The sequence below is a fragment of the Papaver somniferum genome, chromosome 5 (assembly GCF_003573695.1).
Source record: "Papaver somniferum cultivar HN1 chromosome 5, ASM357369v1, whole genome shotgun sequence".
Classification (NCBI taxonomy): domain Eukaryota; kingdom Viridiplantae; phylum Streptophyta; class Magnoliopsida; order Ranunculales; family Papaveraceae; genus Papaver; species Papaver somniferum.
Window position 1 is genome coordinate 46,745,371 of NC_039362.1, and position 20,836 is coordinate 46,766,206.

The following is a 20,836-nucleotide window of genomic DNA, read 5'->3' on the forward strand; positions in this document are numbered from 1 at the left end:
ATGATAGTGCTATTGATCGAGAGAATCGAATTGCAGTAGGTCAGGAGAGACAAAGGATTCTAGATGAACCCGCAGTAAAAATAATTGAAGATAATTCTAATACAAATGAATCTCACCCAGTTTTTTCGTCAAATAAAAAAAGAATATTATTATGAGGATATTAAGTGGAAAGGTAAAGCAGTGGTTACTAAAGGTGAAGACGTTATAATGGATCAGAAAAAATTGTACAAGCAACAACAGAAATATAACACCTGGGCTCGCATGTTAAACCAATATGTTAATTAGGGGGTCCAGTAGGGTTTGACCTATATTTGTGATAATAACAATGCTCTGACTATATCCGTGGTTCACATTAAAAATACACAAATTAGTCCGGAATGGATAGATGTAACTGAAGATGTTCAGGATGATGGATAAAAACTGTAGCAGAAAGTATTATTCAAAATGATTGAATCGATATATGAAGCAATTTTGTTGAAAGGGTTTATCGTTTACCAGAATATATCCCATCTACTTCTGCTAATACGGAAACCACTGTTCAAGATCAGGGAGATATTGACGCAGTAGCAGAAGAATTTCCAAACCAGACATTGAGTACCATTGACACTACAGAGGTAACTTTTTCACACATCTATTTCAAATTCAAATTTCTTTATACATTGAATTCCTTTATCTTCTTTTCAATTCTTATTCCCTGTTATAATATTTTTAGGTTAAAGTTGCCTTTTTACTTTTACCATTTTATTCTTTTAATTTCTCTAAATTTTTCGACTATGGGTTCAAATAGTTGTCAATCTTTATATGATATTAGGTTCCTTTCCTGGAATTTGCAGGGCATTAGGTCTAGTTCGAAGCAGGAACATTTAAATTATTTCATTAAGACACATCATATTGATATTATTTTCTTTGTAAAAACTAAAGAAAAAATTTCTTTTATGGAACAAAAGTTACATAAATTACATGCAAAAGATTAGCTGTTAATCTTTTCTATTAGTAAATTAGGTGGTATTGCTACATTTTGGTTCTCTCATATACCTGCTTCACTTATTAAATTTCAAGATAATGTTTTTCATTTTCAAAATTTAAAAACTAATGGTAAATTTAAAATCTCTTTTACATATGAGGCTTTAGGTAATCAATTAAGGATTAAGCAATGAGATTATATCTATGCTTTTAACGACTCAACTATGCCATGGGCTATAATTGGTGATATGAATTTCATTATGCATGAATCTGAAAAAGAAGGTGCCAATTTAGTTACTTCTAGTAGTTATGCATATGTTTATAGCTGCATTCAAATATTAGGTTTAGTTGATCTTAATTATGCTGGTTCACCTTTTACTTCGACTAATAGAAGTTCATGTCGTGCTCATATTCAATAATGACTTGATAGAGTCATTATAAATCATAAATGGTTGAATTTTTTTCCTAATTCACTTAACTCTCATCTCATTTGATTTGTTTCTGACCATACTTAAATCATATTGGAGACAACTCACTTTGGTGAGAAAATTGATAAACCTATGAGATATATGAAATGTTAGTAAATTGGAATGCCCTTAAACTGCCGAGGAATAAGAATCTATGCACAAGTAAAAGGGTAATTCTTGTTCTACTCGACTAAGGAAGATCTAATGCCAATCTTTTCTGACATTGATCGTTTTGAACTTAAGCTGCCCGATTCAAGTTGTAAAGATTCCATAAATATCATTCTCCCCAATTACCACACTGTATCTTCTAAAAATACAACCTTTACCCTTTATTTGTACCTTATTAATAGCGTCAACCCGTAGGCTTATTGAGGAAACCCACAGGGCTTATTGAGGAAGCCCAGACCGAGCTTATTGAGGAAGTCTGAAGGTTTATTGAGGAAACCAACCCGTGTGTTTATTGAGGAAACCCACAGGGCTTATTGAGGAAGCCCAAACCAGACTTATTGAGGAAGTCCGGAGGTTTATTGATTAAAACAACCCGTGGGTTTATTGAGGAAACCCACAGGGCTTATTGAGGAAGCCCAGACCGGACTTATTGAGGAAGTCCGGAGGTTTATTGAGGAAACCAACCCGTGGATTTATTGAAGAAACCCACATGGATTATTGAGGAATCCCAGACCGGACTTATCGAGGAAGTCCGGAGATTTATTGAGGAAACCCACGTGGCTTACTATAGAAGCCCAGTCTAGCTTATTATAGAAGCCCAAAAGACTTATTTTTGGAAGTCATTTTGAGATAGACACAAATCTTGGGAGATAGATAAGATATTCCAACATATATACAAATCTTATGAAGATGTACAAGGATCTTTCAAGATAAACTCAAATCATGTGAAGATATACAAGAATCTTTCAAGGTAGACATGGATCTTCAAGGATAGACACAAATATTAAAGGATAAGTACAAATCCAGGTGGTTATTTTGGATAACTATAAATCTAGGGTTATTATGGAACCATATTAGGGTTTTTGCCTATAAATAGAGGCCAAAATCCAACTCAAACATAGGGAATTCTGGGTTAGCTAACCATACCACAACTATTGTAATCTCATATCAATACAATATTTCTCCCTACGGGGTTTTATCCGTGGACGTAGGCATCAATGGCCGAACCACGTTAAATTTTTGTGTCTCTTTATTTTCTTCGATGCATTTTTAACCCTAATTTCACTTCGTAATCATCAAATCATCGTGTTTTGTGCCTAGAATTTATTTTGGGTACAAACATTGGCGCCGACTAAGGGGACTACGAGTAAAGATCGTGTTCTCCGATTGAAAGAAGTTGTCCCAAACGGTTTTGGAAACTAGGGTTTCAAAATCATTGTGAACAGAAAGTTGCTGAGAGTTTCTGAACTTTTTCAGAATGTTGTAAAAGGTTTCTGAACTCTTTCAAAAGGTTGCAGTAAGTTTCTGAACTCTTTTCAGAAAGTTGCAGAAGATCCAGAAAAGTCGCAGCAAGATTATGAACACTTTTGGAAAGTTTTAGAAGATCCAGAAAAGTCGCCGAAAGTTTCTGAACACTTTCAGGAAGTTGCAGAAAGTGTCTCAACTCTTTCAGAAAGTTGCAGAAAGTTGCAGAAGGTGTAAGCGTTTTCAGAAAGTTGCGTAAAGATCCAGGAAGTCTCTGAACGTTTTCAGAAAGTTGCATAAGGTTTCTGAACGTCTTCAGAAAGTTGCGGAAAGATCCAGGAAGTTTCTGAACTCTTTCACAAAGTTGCAGAAAGTTTCTGAACGTTTTTTAGAGTTGTTGAAAGCAAAGTTAACAAAAAAAGAGTAACTTATGAATTCTTTAAGAGCAAATCAACTTGAGATGGACGTTGATGCACCTACCGGAAATCATTCAGGTCAACATGTCAACAATCGAAATTTAAGGAGTGCTTTCGTCCATACTCATCAAGACGAAAGGGACGGAATGGAAACATCACTTTCATCAACAGCATCAGCCGCTCGTTCTGTGAAATCCACTCCAAGTTTCAGGGTAAAAAATGTTCTCTTACGTAGATCACCTCCCCGGACTATTAGCGAAAACCTCAATCGTCAAAGAGGGACTCAAGGTCAACACCCAAGCATCCAGCAGCTTCGTGAGGAGGATATCGCTAATAGAGGAGTACGTGCTAACCAACAGCCTGCGCAAGCTAACAACCCACAGTCTGCGCAAGCTAACAACCCACAAGCTGTACAAGTTAACAATCCGCGGGTGACTCCTATCGACTTGACGTTACGTGAGCGTTTCCAGGAATATGTAAAGGAAAACAAGCGACTCAAGGTTGTATTGGAGAAAAGAAAGGAGCTTGAAGAAGCAGCTATTCCACATTCCGAAAATAATAGGTCAAACCGTCGTGCTCATCGAGAATGATACGACCCACGCAGAGGGGACGAAGTTTTTGACGATCGTCGGCTCAGTCAAAGTGATGCAAGAAGAAGCGAGGATGTCAGGAACGTTTATCAAAGTCGCGATCACCATGATGACGATTATTATGATCGTTATGTGCCTGATGATGATCATTATTACACGGCCGAGCAAGATAGGAGAACCAGATCAAGTCGCAAGAAACATAGACAAAGGGATGATCATATCAATGATGATCACTCGAAGAGGTATAGACGTGATAAAGACGTTTCTAAAAGGAGAAAAGAGTCTGTCAGGAATGAGCGTATTCGCAGAGAAACTGAAGGAGACTCGGTGAGAGGCGAAGAACTCAGCAAAAGAAGGCTTAGTGAAATGATTGGTGAGCTGTTATCCCAAAAGCAATCCAAATATGAAGAGCAACAAATTTTATCAATGAAAAAATCAATAGACTCCCCATTTGTTGAAAAGATAAGGCGCTACTGCCCACCCTCGAATTTCAACCAGCCTCAATTCAAGGAGTTTTTCGACGGACGCAATGGAAATCCAGTGAAGCACGTCCAACGACTTCAAGCCTCAATGAGTTTGTGGAGCTTCAGCGACGAGCTACTCTGTAGAAACTTTCCAATGACCTTGACGGGTAAGGCTCTAACTTGGTTCTCATAATTAGAGTCAAATTCAATTAGGAGTTTCGGGATTCCTTCAGATGTGTTTTTTGAGCAATACAAGATTAACCTCGGAATCAAAAAAGCGAGCAGTCATTTATTCCTCTTGCACAGAGAGCCTGGCGAAAGTCTTTTTGATTTTAATATGAGGTTTCGTCAGGAAGTTAATGAAATTAGAAAGGTGGACGAGGGATTCGTAATAGAGTCATATAAAAATGCAATGGATTACGATGAGTTTGGAATTTACAACTCGTTTGCAGTTCAACCAGTCAAAAACCTCAAAGAGTTGTATGACAGGGGTGATAGGTATGCCAAAGCCGAGAAGGAAAAGAAAACAAAGTTGTCAGGAACAACAAAAAGGTTCGGAACCGAGGGGCACGCCACACCATGATAACATTTTCAGGCGATTTTAAAGGGAAAATCACGATGAACCCAGAAATAAGATGGCAACGGAAAAGATATTATAAGCCCATGTCCATCTAGCAAGTGAGCATCAGATATAATAGATCTAGTTCCTACTTCACATGGGGGCGTCTTTGTTATTTGGAAATATCTCTACAGATAATGGGGGTAGCTAAAGTGACCCCGAGCATGCAATCAAAAACAACTTTTTTAAAGAAATCGAACAATAGAAGACATCTTTTTCAATATCATAAGAAGTAATGGGGGCGACTAAGATGAAAAATGCCTGCATATATTTATTAAAGAAATACGTGCAATATGTCTTTATATAAAAGAGGAAGACAAAGACGAAGTATTTCGATTGTCAAGGAAATAGCTGCAATGTCTTTCTAGTAAAGAGAAAGCAAAAAGAAAAATGTTTCAATAAAAAGATGAAACAAAAGGAGAAAAACTAAAAGTGTTTTGTAAACGAGGTGGAGAGAAAGAAAGGAAATGTATGACGAAAAGCTAGAGACAGTCGACCTGTACACCAGAGATTGTCATACATTCATTATTCGCAGACATAAGAGCGTTCAGTCAGCAAAATCTTGGCCAGTACGGGAACAAATGGGCAACCAACGTGCCTAGAAAATTACGGGAGCAACTTGCATTCGAGTGAGGTATGTTCTCAAAGTCGAAGTTGAGTTATTTATTTAATCTTGATAATTTTTCTATTAAAAAGATAAATTGGAGGTTTTTCTATCGAAGAGAAAAACCAAGGAAATGAATTGTCATGCAAAGTCGAATGGTTCTAGCAATATTTTACAAATAACAATGGAGCAAATTTCAATAAATGTTCCAAAGCAAGATCGGAACGACTAGGAAAGCATAAATGTGGGATTCAAGATCCTAAAGAAACGTTGGAAGATTTACAAGACCAACACTTAGGTCATATGTTAGATAAAGGAAGAGCAAGAGAACAAAACATGCCGATCTGTTTGGCATTTGGGTAATTGCTATACGGAATTTTAAGTACATCATTGGTACTTTGAACGTGTTTGGTGATTTGAGATGGTTAAGTACATTTTTGGTGCTTTGAGTTTTTAAGCCGACTTTGGGGCAAATCCAAACAACAAGCCGGCCAAGGCCACGAAAGGTTAACGAATAAACAACATATAGAGGATTTGAACGAGCCGCGAAGGTTAGTTCTTCTTTTGATTTTCTTAATCCACACAACAAGTTGTCCAAGGCCACGAAAGGTTGTCGGATAAACAACAAAGTGGCTGGTCACTAACTCTAGGTCAAAACAAGGAAGTGCTAACAGAGAGTACATCTACACCTCAAGCCTTACATGCCGGTACGTGCGTAAATTTATATAAGAAAATTTTTAGTACATTATTGGTACTTTGAACGTGTTTCCAGTGTGTTAGGTACCTGCAGTATGAGGGTGCATGAAAATTTTAAGTATATTGTGATACTTAGAAATGTTGACATAAACCCGAGAGCACTCTGAAAAGTTAGCAACGCTAAATTCGCGGCAAGATGATCGTAAAAGTAACGGGGTCATCGTAGGCGTGCTGCGACGGACAGTATGGATTATACTCTTTTTAATTATTCAACAAGTTGAGAATTAAGAGGGGGCGATGTTTGTACCTTATTAAAATAGTGTACGTGCGTGCCGCACAAGCTATTTAATAGCGTCAACCCGTGGGTTTATTGAGAAAACCCACAGGGCTTATTGAGGAAGCCCAGACCGGGCTTATTGAGGAAGTCTGAAGGTTTATTGAGGAAACCAACCATGTGTTTATTGAGGAAACCCGCAAAGCTTATTGAGGAATCCCAAACAGGACTTATTGAGGAAGTCCGGAGGTTTATTGATTAAAACAACCCATGGGTTTATTGAGGAAACCCACAAGGCTTATTGAGGAAACCCAGACCGGACTTATTGAGGAAGTCCGGAGGTTTATTGAGGAAACCAACCCATAGATTTATTGAGGAAACCCACAGGGATTATTGAGGAATCCCAGACCGGACTTATCGAGGAAGTCCAGAGGTTTATTGAGGAAACCCACATGTCTTACTATAGAAGCCCAGTCTAGCTTATTATAGAAGCCCAAAAGACTTATTTTTGGAAGTCATTTTGAGATAGACACAAATCATGGGAGATAGATAAGAATATTCCAAGATAGATACAAATCTTATGAAGATGTACAAGGATCTTTCAAGATAAACTCAAATCATGTGAAGATATACAAGAATCTTTCAAGGTAGACATGGATCTTCAAGGATAGACACAAATATTAAAGGATAAGTACAAATCCAGGTGATTATTTTGGATAACTACAAATCTAGGGTTATTATGGAACCATATTAGGGTTTTTGCCTATAGATAGAGGCCAAAATCCAACTCAAAGATAGGGAATTCTGGGTTAGCTAACCATACCGCAACTATTGTAATCTCATATCAATACAATATTTCTCCCTACGGGGTTTCATCCGTGGACGTAGGCATCAATGGCCGAACCACGTTAAATTTTTGTGTCTCTTTATTTTCTTCGATGCGTTTTTAACCCTAATTTCACTTCGTAATCATCGAATCATCGTGTTTTGTGCCTAGAATTTATTTTGGATACAAACACCCTTAATGCTCACATTTATGCTCTTGATTTATTTTATTTTATCCATAACATAATGCACCAGGAAAGTATACACGCGATGTAAATGAAAAGTGTGAGTACACGATGTAAATGGGTTGAGCAGTCGGCCCATGCCAAAAGATGGCCGCGTTGAAGATGATGTATCAATTTGGTAGTTTATGTGAATTTGCAGGAGGAAATAAATGATATTGTTTAAGTTCAATTGAGGCAGAGTCAAGAGCATATAGGGCAACAACAAAATGGTCTTGACAATTTGGATACCAATCAGTAACGACATTTCTTCAGAAAAAGAGCTCATTAATGGCTCAGTCATTTTTTCGCTTGTTCTTCTTTCTCTTTTGTAAATCGGAAATGTACAGTCGAACCTCGATAAATGAATGTTCGATAAATGAACAACCTCGCTAAATGAATAATTTTCTCCGGTCTCGATTTGGGCCAAGGTGATAAATGAATAACTTCGCTTAATGCATTAATGAATAAAAAAATTGGATTCTTAAAGGCCCTATAAAAATATAAACGAATAATCACTGAATTATATATAAAATATATATATATAAATAAACCAAAATACATAAGCAGAAAATTTTACATAAAAATATATGTAGGAATGAACTAAAAAAAATTCATCTATGGTTGATTGTCTTTTTCTTCCACCCAAATCAAAATGCACCGTATCCTTAATTTTATGCAATGCTTGCACAATTTCTGGAATATTTTGCTCGTATTGTAGCAAGTAATTTTTTAATGTGACCATCGCTTGAAAAACATCTTTAGATGACACATTTGGTACGCCGTTACTATCATCTGGTTCAGGATCATTCTCATTATTCACTACTGACTCAATAATTTCTTCGTCTGTTGGAGACTCCATAACTGCATCATTCTCGTTAGGATAATTCAAAAGATGTTCGACATCCATCGTATTTCTATAACGTAAATTAGAAATGACACCAGTTAATTCAAAAGAAAATGAATGTTAATTGAATTACTTATAAGAATTTTGACCAATATTTCCTAGGTATACTTGTACATTTTTTCCTATACAATTTAACTTCTTAATTAAGAAAATATTGTCTAAATGAATAAATATTCGTTTATCGATAAATGAATAAAATACTCATTTATAGATAAATAAATAACCCGCTAAACGAATATTTGTTTTTGGTCCCGAGAACATTCATTTATCGAGGTTTGATTGTAATACTTTAACGGATAGGTTAGAAAAATCGATGCTTAGGAATAATTCTATGTATCGCCCCTCTATAAATACGAGTCCTGTGCAAAAACAAGTATGAATAGCTAAGGTCTATAACATAAATAATCCGAACTATGTTACTGCTGAAAATGAAAAGAGTATGCGCAAAATCGAACTCTGAAAAAAACAAACCAAGAAAAAGGGTTCCCAACTATGGTGTGCATGCATACGAGCCGTACACGTGTTGAGATAAATAAGCTACAGTATTTGATTCCACGTCACAACTGTTTATGAAGCATACAGAATTAGAAGATGCACAGAATCATTACTCGATTTTAAGTATAGAAAACAAATGATTTCCTTCCCAAAGGTTCTACTATTTACCGAAAATAGCCGTCATTCTCAGCCCTAGGTTTAACTCCTTCTGAAGAAATACCTTCAGAGTCGACGACGATTATAATTTCAATCTTCATAGAGTATAGTAGTGATAATCATGGATATGTCTCAAAATGACCTAGATCGACTAATGTTCTTTGATCATGCTCGTAAAACTTCTGAGGTAGCTTATGAAGCCAATCCTCTTGATGCTGATGTAAGTTTCCTCCAATCTCCCTCTTCTTCATTTTCTGGATTTTTCTCTCCTTAACTTATAGATCTTATTGAAATAATCATTTACTTCAATAATCATGTTCTTATAATTGAAATAGATTAATTTAGGTTATTGTATATCAATCTTTGAATGATGATTTGGTTTATCTTTTAAAACCCTAAAATATTTAGGGTTTTCGAGAAACTCATAAATTGAAAATTAAATTTACCATTAAGGTCTGTGTTGCAGAATCTTACAAGATGGGCAGGAGCTCTACTCGAGCTATCCCAATTTCAGAGTATATCTGAATCTAAGATGATGATTAAGGGTACGTGATAATAGTATGATACGTTTGTTCTTTTATTGAAAGTGAACAAAAATATGTTTCTTTGAGTAGAGCTTGCTGAAAGATTGTATATTGGTTTTTCACAGATGCAATTTCCAAACTGGAGGAGGCACTAGGAATTAATCCAAGAAAGCACGATGCCCTATGGTGTTTGGGAAACGCTTATACTTCTCACGCATTTCTGACTCCCGAGCTTGATGTGGCAAAGGGATATTTTGATAAGGCATCTGTTTACTTCCAAGAAGCAGTTGAGGAGGTAGTTTACTTATTTAGTGTCTGTACATGGATGCGTTTTCAATTGTTTTCTGCTACTGTGAGTGTATTTTTGCGGAGGCTTTAAAATGTTGTTTCTGTTTCAGGACCCAGCGAATGAGCTGTACCAAAAGTCTTTAGAAATGAACTCAAAGGTATGTTCAATTCCATAGACTATCTCTGAACTTATAAAATTGCAGCAGTTGGTCGTTGGTTGTCGTGGATACTTGTTTCCCCCCTGAATATCCTCTGCATGCTAGACTGCTAGTAGTTTATCATTCTTTAGCTCTTGTTCCCTCCATTAGTAGTTTTCTAAGCAGGTGTGTAAAACCTCGTTGTTTGTCAATTTGTAATGATCTAGCATTCTTGAAGTGATTATTTAATCTCTTTCTCAGGCTCCAGAACTGCATATGGAGATTCATAAACAGGGGTTCGGTCAAACCCTTACAGGGGGAGGAGGATCTTCAACCTCATCAAACATGAAGGTAAAGTCTGCTGACTAGGTTTCCCTTGATATCCTGTGGAGAAATCCTTGCTTCAGAATCTTGATATCCTGGGGGGACTATTAGTTAATTGGGGGCCTATCTTAGCTTATATTAGGCTCAGCTAAATTTATCTTAACATATATTAAGTCCATTCAGTAAAAACCCTGGCTATTGTGAACTATATACCGGACATAAAAACTAACAAACTAATTATCTATAAATTTTTTGGCACTGAATACTACTATATCTATGAAACTTAATCTACACTCCTTATTCGTTCCTCGAATTTAATTTTTTGAAAATTTTACGATTCTCGTTTCCGTCCTCGCTCTCGTTCCCGCTCCTGGCTACTAAGCCTTGGAGCCGTCTGCTTAAGTGGAGTCTGTCGTGGTTGATAATGTGATGTAATACTAGACATGTAATCTATTTCTTTGGAGCTTGGAGCACTCTTCAAGTGGTGGAGTCTGTTGAGATTGATCTGTTTTTTTATTAAATTTATCTATTTTGCTTTCAGGGCGCTAAGAAGAAGAAAAACACTGATCTGTATTATGACATAGGGGGATGGTTCGTGCTTGTACTTGGCATTGCTGTATGGATTGGGTTTGCAAAGTCCCAGGCTCCACCATCACCTCCAAGATAAGAAAAGAAAGAGTAACAGGGAGACTCTTGGAAGTTAAATTTACAAGTTCATGGAATTGCTATTGCAATGCTGCATTTTGGATTCTGCTGAGTTGTATTTAGAAACTTGAGCTAGCGTATGGTTCATTATCTATCTATTAATTTGGTTTTGACTGGGAAATGTTTCCCTTTTTCTTCTATCTTTACTTTTTATATTTAGTAAATGTTTGTTCTAGTTCAAAATCCTGGCTTTAACCAGGAAGAGGGAAAATTCTTCTGATCAATTAGTACTCAAGTCTCTGTTGAAATATACACTTGCTTCAGGATGTCTTCACTTCCACTTTGAGATTCTATTATAACTTCTGTCTTAAATACCCAGCTGTGGGGAAAACAAGATATGCTTTGCTTTGGCTGTTAAAGGTGGTCGGTTAGGCAAAATAATACAGTGAAAGAAGCTTATGCTTGTGGTGCAGCTGGGTGTTCAAATGTTTATCCTCATGAACATTTTCTGCTTATTGTACTGCAACAACCCCTTTAAGAACTATGGAGTGACTGAAACAGGAATGTCACATGTTTCTTGTTCTTGCCCCAAAGCCTTAACGAGCTCTTTCTCACACCAATTCTGAAATCATCTGGTTGGTGATTAGACAGTGGACTCTCTTTTCTGAGAATGGGGCTATTACTGTTCAGAGCATCAAACTGCATCTCTTTATAATCACAACCTTTCAGATCCATCTTGAAACTGAAGGGGTGCGTCAAAAAGTTTTGTAATAATACACAAATCATACGCCTTCTGTATTACTTTGTACGAAGTGTTATTACTTGGTCACCACTCCCCAAGCTGGCTGAAAGAGTTTATTTAATTTTTTAGAGCACATTTAATTTTTCTTCTCAGATTCTTGATTTTTCTGCTTCTCCTCCGTGACTTACCGGAGATTTATTTCATCTCCTTAATAACCGGTAAAGGTTCCTGATTCGATTCATCTGTGCTTTCTTAGAGATACTGGTAGTTCGTTAGTTAAATTTAGGGTTTTGAGGTTTGAGTGTAGTTTGGATCCCAGAAATCCTCTGTTAGTTTACGAATTTTGTTGTTTGTTCATTGGGTTTGCTAATTCACTGTATGTTGAAGTGTTGTCAGTTGTTCAGTAAGTAGAATTTTGATTCCTAGAGATTAGGGTTTCTTAGATTACTGTGCTGGTGATTTGATTTACTATATATGAATCATGATTTTGTTAACTTGAATCGCCTTGTGATTGTGGAATGGGCTCAGTTGTGGAGTTGCATATTGTTGATTTAGATTCTTGTCTTAGAAAATAACAAAGTAAAAGAGGGACCAGACAGTGGTGGGGGAAGGAAGATGGAGAGCAATATATTTGAAGCAGCAGTAGCAAAAGAAATCGCTGAGAGGAAGTTTACCGCACAGGATATTGCTGGTGCGAAGAAATTTGCTTTGAAAGCTCAAAATCTGTATCCAAATCTTGAAGGTATTTCTCATATGTTGTCGACATTTGATGTGTATCTCTCAGCGAAGAATATAGTGTGCGGGGAAGCAGATTGGTATGGTATTCTTGGTGTGAGTCAGTATTCAGATGATGAAACAGTTCGAAAACAATACAAGAAACTGGCTCTATTGCTTCACCCGGACAAGAACCAATCAGTTGGGGCAGATGGAGCATTTAAGCTCATTTCACAGGCATGGAGTTTGTTGTCTGATAGGACTAAAAGAGCAGCATATGATCAAATGAGGTTTCCTAGAACATCTCATCCCGAAGTTTCAACCACAGCAAGTGGTCCATCCTCCACAGACGCAAATGTTTTCTGTCAATATCAAGTAAATATCTTACTTTTACATTCATCAAAATTGTCGATCCGGAACTTCTGAAACTTGAATCAGAAATTTGGTTTATGCACTGATGTTGAAACTAGGAACCCACTACTCAATCCAGGATATTTGCTGTTCACTTTGGAACTTGTATGGTTAACCGTCTTGTTACTTTGTGTCGCCTAAAAATGAAATTGTTGACATGACAGCTGTTTCCTTGGAGCTGTCATTAGGTTGAGTCTGTTGAAAGTTCTCTTTATTAATCTCTATCTTATTGTCTTACAGGGTGCTAAGAAGAAGACAAACAATGATCTGTTTTATGGCTTAGCGGGATGGGTGGTTCTTGCAGTTGCCATTGTTGCTTGGATTGGAATGGTGAAATCCCAGGTTCCACTATAATATCACTGCACTACTGGGTTTACTCTTAGATGTATAAGCTAACAAGTTCCAAGACTCGCTATTGTGGTGCTGCATTTTGGGTACTACGGTTGTATTTTTTACCATTCACCCAGTAGTGTATATGGCTCATCATCTATATATTTAACTTGATCTTGTCCTGGAAATGTTTTTTTATTTCTTCTATTTTACTCACTAAATTTTGTGTTACAATTCAAAACCTTGGCTTTAACTAGGAAGAGGGAGGACTTGTTCAGTAAAGCTAGTCTAAGTTTACACTTGTGTGTGGTTTCTTCTAAGGGATTCTTGTCTTTATGGCTGCTTTAATGTTTAGCTACGACGAAAGTCCTATATACTCAGCTGAGGGGTATACATGAAACCTTTGCTCTGAATGTTACTGGGAGGGTTCTGCAGCTTATACATGCGATGCAGCTAGGTCTTCAGTTCTTGTAGACTTGCATTTCGGTTGTTTAAACCTCTCCAAGAATCGTTCATGTGAAATAGCAACCTCATTTGAGAAATTGGATGAAGCTCAATACTGATGGCTGTTCTCAAGGAATCTAGGAAGAGCTGGGTGTAGTGTGGTGTTAGGAAATTATAATGGCTTTATTGTGGGTTGTTTTGCTACTCATTTGGGTTTCGCTACTTCTGTTACAGAGGAATTTTTGGGAGCCATTTCCGCTTTTTGGATCACATAGTATCATAGCATAAAAAGGGTTTGTTTTGAGGAATTGAGCGTGACCCCATGCACATCATTCTAACCCTGTCTAACAAATCTTTAGTTCCTTGGAGATTACTCATTTGTTTTTGAGAGTAGTGGTCTGACACATTTACAGGGAAGGCAGCCCTTATGCTGATATCTTTTCTAAATGGGGAGCAAATTCGAATTCTAACCACTGGTGGAATGTTTGCCCAAGTTTCTTGCAATTTTCAAATTGCAATAGCAGAGGATGGAAATATCGGACCTGCTTCGAAAATATTGTCAGTTTTATGCCCCTTCTCCGGTTTATGTTTCCCCTTTCGCTTTTTGACCAATAAACGTTTGTACTTTGTTTATGACTGAGCAAAAAAAAAGAAAAAAGGGTTCAGACTTCAGAGTTCAAATTGTCTGATTCGAAAATGAAGATTTCTTGCTATTCACACATACTCGAGCCTTAACTAGGTTACCGTTTCTGGTGCAACTGCACCTTGAGGATTGACCAAGGGCATTCAATTACAGGAATCTGGCACAGATACACCTAAATAATGCAGATAGCATTTTCATAATTGCCTTCCAATATTGCACCTCCCCATCACTACTAACTGGCAATTGGGATCATCCCTGTTCAGCATTTTCATAAATTCCTCTCAATATTGCGAGCATCTCTTCAGAAAATGCCTCTTGCCAGAAGTATCATTGTCGTCGTATCATCACAGTCCTGTCATGAAAATATCCGTCCACCACCAATCTACATTCAATATGATTCTATTAAATCATCATCATAGGTATCTTTATCTCATCATCTAGATTCCTAATCCGTAGTACTAGACTGATTTCTGTAAAAGTCGTTTCTTTCCGTTCACACACAAGTGACATAACCAAACAAGTCTTAATCTTCTTTTCGGGGTGAGGATCGAAGAATAATTGTACGGCTGAGATACCTTAAACTCGAAAAAATTTCACTTTTTCAAAAAATTCAAATTCAAATTCAAGTCTCTCTCTCTCTCTCTTTTTAAAAATTCAAATTTTCAAAAATTTAAAATCATTAAATAATAATAATAAAGAAAAAAGAGATTCTGTATAACGAGGTGAGTAGATATTCAACACCTCAGACTCATATCTCATCTCTATGCACAAACTCTCTCTCTGAACAAAAACCCTTTTCTCTCACTAGAAATCGTGCGTCTCTTGGTCACTTCTCCTGCTTTCTCTCTCTAGAAATTTTTTTGGAGGGAAATTTATTTTTTCATCTCTCTTAATTATTTATTTTTCTAGGGTTTTCTTTTCTCAATCTCTCAGATTCTCTCAAAAATCTTTCTTCATCTTCTTCTTCTACTGTGGAAAACCCTAAACCTCTCAATCGGTTGAGCTTCATTTCTTCTTCTACTGGATCGAATACTCAAAAGGTTTATGATTTTTTCGTGCCCTCTCTGTTAATTTCTCTTCTGTTTTGGTTTAGCTTAGAATTCGTTGGATAATTGGTTTGTTTGTTTGGTTAATGGTTCGTTTTAGGGTTTGGGTTGTCTACAGTACTAATTACTGTTGTTGTTGTATTTTGATTCGATCTTATTGGAGTTAATTGAGAAGTGCCGAAAGAGAAAGATTAATAGGGGTTTTTGCATTTAGATGTAGTTGAATTTTCTGTACCTGGTTTTAGCTGTCTTGCTATGTTAGGTTAACTTATTGAGCTTCAATTTGTTTGTTTTCCTTAGAAATGGATAGGTTTGAGTGTGGATAGAGATTTTTTTTTCTAGGGTTTTCCTTCTGATTTGCTTTGCGATACACTAGTTTGAGTGTGAATCTGGAAATCGTCTTTCATTTCTTTGGTAAGGAGCTCCATTGATAGCATTAAAGAAACTGAGGTTTGTTATTTCTGGTTTGGATTTTTGTTTTGTTTCCCAAATGATTTCACTTTGATTTTGAAATTTGTGATATTTACCCTCTTGAATAGTCTGTATGTATCCATAACCATTTGGGATTGTTTCTGATTAGGGTTTTGTATTGAGTTTCTATCCCGTGTATACAAATTGCTAGTATTATCATGTCTTTGTCTCTTCAATGCACAATCCTCAGTTATCAGATTGCTCAGGAGATTAAGAGTTTCCACATTACTAGGGTGTGGGTTCTTATCAGTTGCAAAATGTTAATTCATAGTTGCTTGTGTAAGCAACTCCGTCAATGATTTGAATTTCTGCTAATACATAAATAAATGTGCAGTGGATTAGGCTTTGGAGGTTAGATAGTGGAGGCTTTGGAGTGAGGGACCACCCATTGGGAGAAGTTTTTGTTATTGCTGTGCGGTGTCAAAGTTGGTATTAAGAATTTAAATTCGCTGTGCTATTCTGAAGTCAAAAATGCAAACCAAGAAAAAACTTCCTGGAAGAAATTCTACGCGGGAGCTTCCGAGTCCCAAGGTCTGTAAGCCACAAAAGAAGGCGACGGATAATACCCAGATATCAGACAAGAAAGTGGCAGATATCATCACATCTTCTGCTAGAAAACAGAGATTTGGTATGTTAACAACCTATCCATTGTCATCTTCTGATTTCATGTTTTTAAATTGTATCTATAGATCTTTACATTGGGTCTTTGCAGTGAAACTTGCAGCTGGAATCCCTTCCAAGACAAGTATAGAACCTGTGGAGCCAAATCAAATAAACACAAATTACTTTTTGGCACACGAAGAGGCTCAAAATATCTGCTCGGGGTTTGATGCAGGAAACATGAATGGATTGGACCATAAGGTAGTTGGTCTTGGATTGTGTTTCTTGTTTACAAGTTTTAGCTTGATCTTGAGGCAGTCTTCGTATTCTGTATTTGTACCATTTCTAGTTGATCATTTCATTTATTAAGATTTGTGATATTTGTTGTACCAGCACTTGATTTTTATCGATAAAATGAAAATTAGGAATGCATTTTTCTTGTGCCAGGACATAGTTATATCAATACTTGAGATATTGATGAACGTCGAAGTTGGTGCACACATTCCATACCTAATTTGATTAAGTTATGCTGTTCTATGACATGTCACAAGCTAATAATACTGTGTCCTCTTGCATGACACTGCAGGATTGCAATGACGGAAATGCTCCACGTGCAGACACACTATTTTCTCCTTCTTTTCACATCTCCAAAGAGGTTGACGGAGACATAGCGGATCGTGGTAGAATCTTTTTCCTTGATCTAATTGCTTTCGCTCAATTCTTTTACATTTAAAGCATCACTTCATTTCTCAGGAGTGCTAATCATTCCATCCATAATAAAATTGAGGTTAGTATCACTAAAATAATCCTTCCCAAGTGTAGACATTCATCATAATCTTCTTGCAAGGGTCGCATTCTGTTGTTGTTGCTTCTGGAAATCCGAATAATCTCAGAAGAATATTGCATTCGCATGAGTCTGTCCTACATTACCATTAGCCGATGTCAGTTTCTTTTTTGTGAGCCCACCATTGGTACATGGTATAGAGACCATGCATCAGTTCCTAAATAGCTAAGTAGTCAAGTCTTCCATCTTTATATTGAAATTTGTCTGTTTCCCCTCCGTGACCTAGATTGTGGAAAATTTGTCATCAGTAATTCAATGAATATGAAATTCTGAGATACAGTGTTATTCGTCTTCTTTTATATCCTATCTTGTAATGCTTGCAAGGATTAAAACACCTGTGGTTATTGAATCTCTTGTATTGTTTTCAGTGGATTTTATGAAGTACTTTCAGAGTGAAGATGACAACAACCTTCAGGGATCGTGTAATGACATGGATATAGACTCAAATATGTCATTCAGGCGGTCAGATGTGCAGAATAGTAGTGGTGACATGTCTTTAGAGATGAACGGTGTGAGTGCACACTGTAATGAAGTTTTAAGTGGTTCCAACCTTTCTTCTGAAGTTTCTGCTATATATCTTGCTATGCAACATTCAAAAGAGGAGTATATTAATGATCCAAGTCAGGAATCTATCTCAGAGGAAGTTTGCGTGGAGGCTGAAGATGGTGACGAAGTAGATGATTTTGATCCATATTTATTCATAAAACATCTACCTCACTTATCATCAGTGGTCCCAACTTTCCGGCCCATGCTGCTGCCAAAACGAACACGGAGCTGCCCTCCTACTACTCTTGTGTTGGATCTGGATGGTAAGAGATTTCTTTGTATGTTCATTTGTCTGATTATTACCTACTTTGTAGATCTCTTAGAATGAAAGTGGCTATGAATGACTCTGGTTATCAAATGGTTGACAATCAGGGTTATGTACTTACGATACTTAGTAGACAGATGATTTTTTCCAGTTGTTAATATTTCTTTCCGCTGGAGCTGATATGTTTGTTACTATAAACTTCTGTTCTTGGCAGAGACTTTGGTGCATTCTACTCTAGAGCACTGTGATGATGCAGATTTTACATTTACTGTAAATTTTAACATGAAAAAGCATACAGTTTATGTTCGTTGTCGTCCTTATCTAAAGGACTTCATGGAACGGGTGGCAAATCTATTTGAGATTATTATATTTACTGCCAGCCAAAGTATCTATGCGGAACAGCTGTTGAATGTTTTGGATCCTAAGAGGAGAATATTCCGCCACCGTGTATTTCGTGAATCTTGCGTTCTAGTGGATGGGAATTACCTTAAAGATCTTTCAGTTCTTGGCCGTGATCTAGCACATGTTATCATAATCGACAACTCTCCGCAGGTACCTTATTCAAACATTAATGCAAAACTGGACCTGCTGCCTCCTAACTTATTCGAATTAGTAGTCTCATTTTCCTATTAGTTATTATAAACAATTGAGTTTATGAATGTGAATTTCTTATGTAGGCGTTTGGGTTCCAAGTCGATAATGGAATACCAATTGAGAGTTGGTTTGATGACCGATCCGATCAAGAATTGCTATCATTACTTCCATTCTTGGAGAGCTTGGTCGGAGTCGAAGACGTTCGTCCTTTAATAGCAGAAAAGTTCAACCTTCGAGCAAAAATAGCTGCTGCCATATATCCATCACATTTCAATAGAGGTGATCCTTTTGAGAGGTGATCCCTTCATATGAATTGCTGTGTTTTTAGTTTGTATCAATGTATACATTATCCTCTGCATGAAATGAAACTCCTTAAATGTCGTTTGAGGAAGAATGATTTATAAAAGTTCTAAAATCAGATCCCAGAGCGCTAAGCAGTTGACATTGTCAAATTCAGAGAGCAAGAGATGCACGTGAGAATGGTCTCATTATGTTTGAGTTGTCTCACTCTTTCTACCTCTTTAACAAAGTCATTAGAGAGTGGGTTCATTATTTTAAAGGTGTATGGATCTATCTAGTTGCTTCGTCAGTAGAACTTAGGAAAGATACTAGAACTAGAATGAGAATAGGATCTTATAAATAGTGAATAAAAATGTGTTGTGATGAGAAGAAAGGCATGAAAAAGGTCTGGGCATATTCTATTTTGCAGGTTTCAGTCAGTAAACGATTCAATACCTTTCTAGGCTTTTTGGCTAAGTAAGATGGGTCAGTAATTATGGCAGATAAACAGAACTGTCGGAAGTTGGATTAAAGATTTTTCCTTCAAATCTTTTTTCATTGCATCTAGTTTTTTTGTTTGGTTAATAGCCAGCTGCTTTTTGCATTTACTCAGTCATGTGCAACTGTGACGGCTTGTTTTTTAGCTGGCGACATTCATTATGACTGGTTTCTGGTGTTATTACATAAGTGTTTGATTTGTAGTTAGAATTGATTTCTGTAGTAATTAAATAGTGTTGGTACAATCTGCTGTTTAAAAATTGATTTTCCTGCTGTGACAATCGATAATCACGGATCACGATTATTTCTTTACTATTTGAATGGTTTACTTATTTTTCTTTAAAACTTCGAAGGCATGCACATGTTGAATCACAAAATGCATATCGTATATGTACCTGAATTCGAATCACACTGCAGAGTGCAGATATTGAAAAGCCTTGCACACAATGTTCAATGCCATATCTCCTCATCTAGCTAGCATTACCCTCATTATTACCATGTGTATGTTTCGTCACAAATAGATCCGCAGAAACAGACAATCTGTCTCTGTAACTTTGATGTTTGAACTGCTAGCTTCTCCAAGTCAAATTGGCTTTCTGGCATGTGATTTTAAAGTGAGAGATCTTTTCAGACCCGTAACAGGTTTTTCTCGTTTTCCTTGTACAAGTCTCGGAACATTGGCAAAAAAGAAATATCTAGAAACCTCATTTTCCGTCCATAAGTATATTAATTCCAAACCCTAAGACCTGGAAGTTGCTTAACCCAAAAATAATCAACAATCAAGGGTCTAATACTAATACTATATTGGGAGGAATTCAAGATCGTCAAAATCTGCAACAATCAATTTGTCAATGGGAAAGCAGGGAAGAAAAACCCATTAAACTAGAGTTTGACAGCAGTATTCGATCTGCTTATTGAGTTATTATTGTATTTCTTGGAGATGTAGAAGTCATTAGTTTATATTTCTTAGGAAGAAATTAAAAGATTAACAGTGAGGTGATGTATGTAATGGAAACGACGAATCTTGATAAAACGTAATGAATACCATGTTTCTCTAGTTCATCGATTTCCTCTCCGTAAAAGATTCCTTTCGAGTTTGGACTTTATGAACCCGACGGGGAGTACATTGTAGTCCAAAAATAGAATAGCTAAGGCTGCTAAGCGAAGCTTATCTTAGAAATGAATTGAGTGAATGGTTTTGCTGGTTGAGTCTATTACTGGGGATTTTCTTCTTTTGTGTTCGCTTTCATTCAAATTATTGTGTGGCGTCTATCCTGCAATTGGCTAATAATAAAACAGAAAGATATTAACAAAGATGAGCTAAAATTTTGGTTCAGTGACAACAACACAGTGACAATTAGTTGAATTAACAATCCCTTGG

The 20,836-nt window shown here is 36.7% G+C and overlaps 3 protein-coding genes across 4 annotated transcripts; all 3 read left to right on the forward strand.

Moving 5' to 3' along the window:
* Positions 1-9,092: 9,092 nt before the first annotated feature.
* On the forward strand, positions 9,093-11,365 carry LOC113281518 (mitochondrial import receptor subunit TOM20-like). Its single transcript, XM_026530292.1, has 6 exons — positions 9,093-9,330; positions 9,577-9,655; positions 9,760-9,929; positions 10,033-10,080; positions 10,321-10,410; positions 10,925-11,365. Exons 1-6 carry the CDS (start codon positions 9,232-9,234, stop codon positions 11,048-11,050), a joined length of 612 nt encoding a protein of 203 aa, XP_026386077.1. The 5' UTR covers positions 9,093-9,231; the 3' UTR covers positions 11,051-11,365.
* Positions 11,366-11,512: 147 nt separating this feature from the next.
* Positions 11,513-13,413, forward strand: LOC113281519 (chaperone protein DnaJ-like). 2 transcript variants are annotated; one of them, XM_026530294.1, is made up of 3 exons: positions 11,513-12,461; positions 12,555-12,859; positions 13,136-13,413. In XM_026530294.1, exons 1-3 carry the CDS (start codon positions 12,386-12,388, stop codon positions 13,247-13,249), a joined length of 495 nt encoding a protein of 164 aa, XP_026386079.1. In that variant the 5' UTR covers positions 11,513-12,385; the 3' UTR covers positions 13,250-13,413. The 2 variants fall into 2 exon arrangements, with proteins under 2 accessions (XP_026386079.1, XP_026386078.1); XM_026530293.1 differs by having other exon boundaries at positions 11,513-11,988; positions 12,339-12,859.
* Positions 13,414-15,042: 1,629 nt separating this feature from the next.
* On the forward strand, positions 15,043-19,103 carry LOC113281520 (CTD small phosphatase-like protein 2). Its single transcript, XM_026530295.1, has 7 exons — positions 15,043-15,352; positions 16,164-16,457; positions 16,542-16,690; positions 17,016-17,109; positions 17,642-18,082; positions 18,299-18,636; positions 18,762-19,103. The coding sequence occupies exons 2-7, from the start codon at positions 16,301-16,303 to the stop codon at positions 18,975-18,977; spliced, it is 1,395 nt and encodes a 464-aa protein (XP_026386080.1). The 5' UTR covers positions 15,043-15,352; positions 16,164-16,300; the 3' UTR covers positions 18,978-19,103.
* The last annotated feature ends 1,733 nt before the right edge of the window (positions 19,104-20,836 follow it).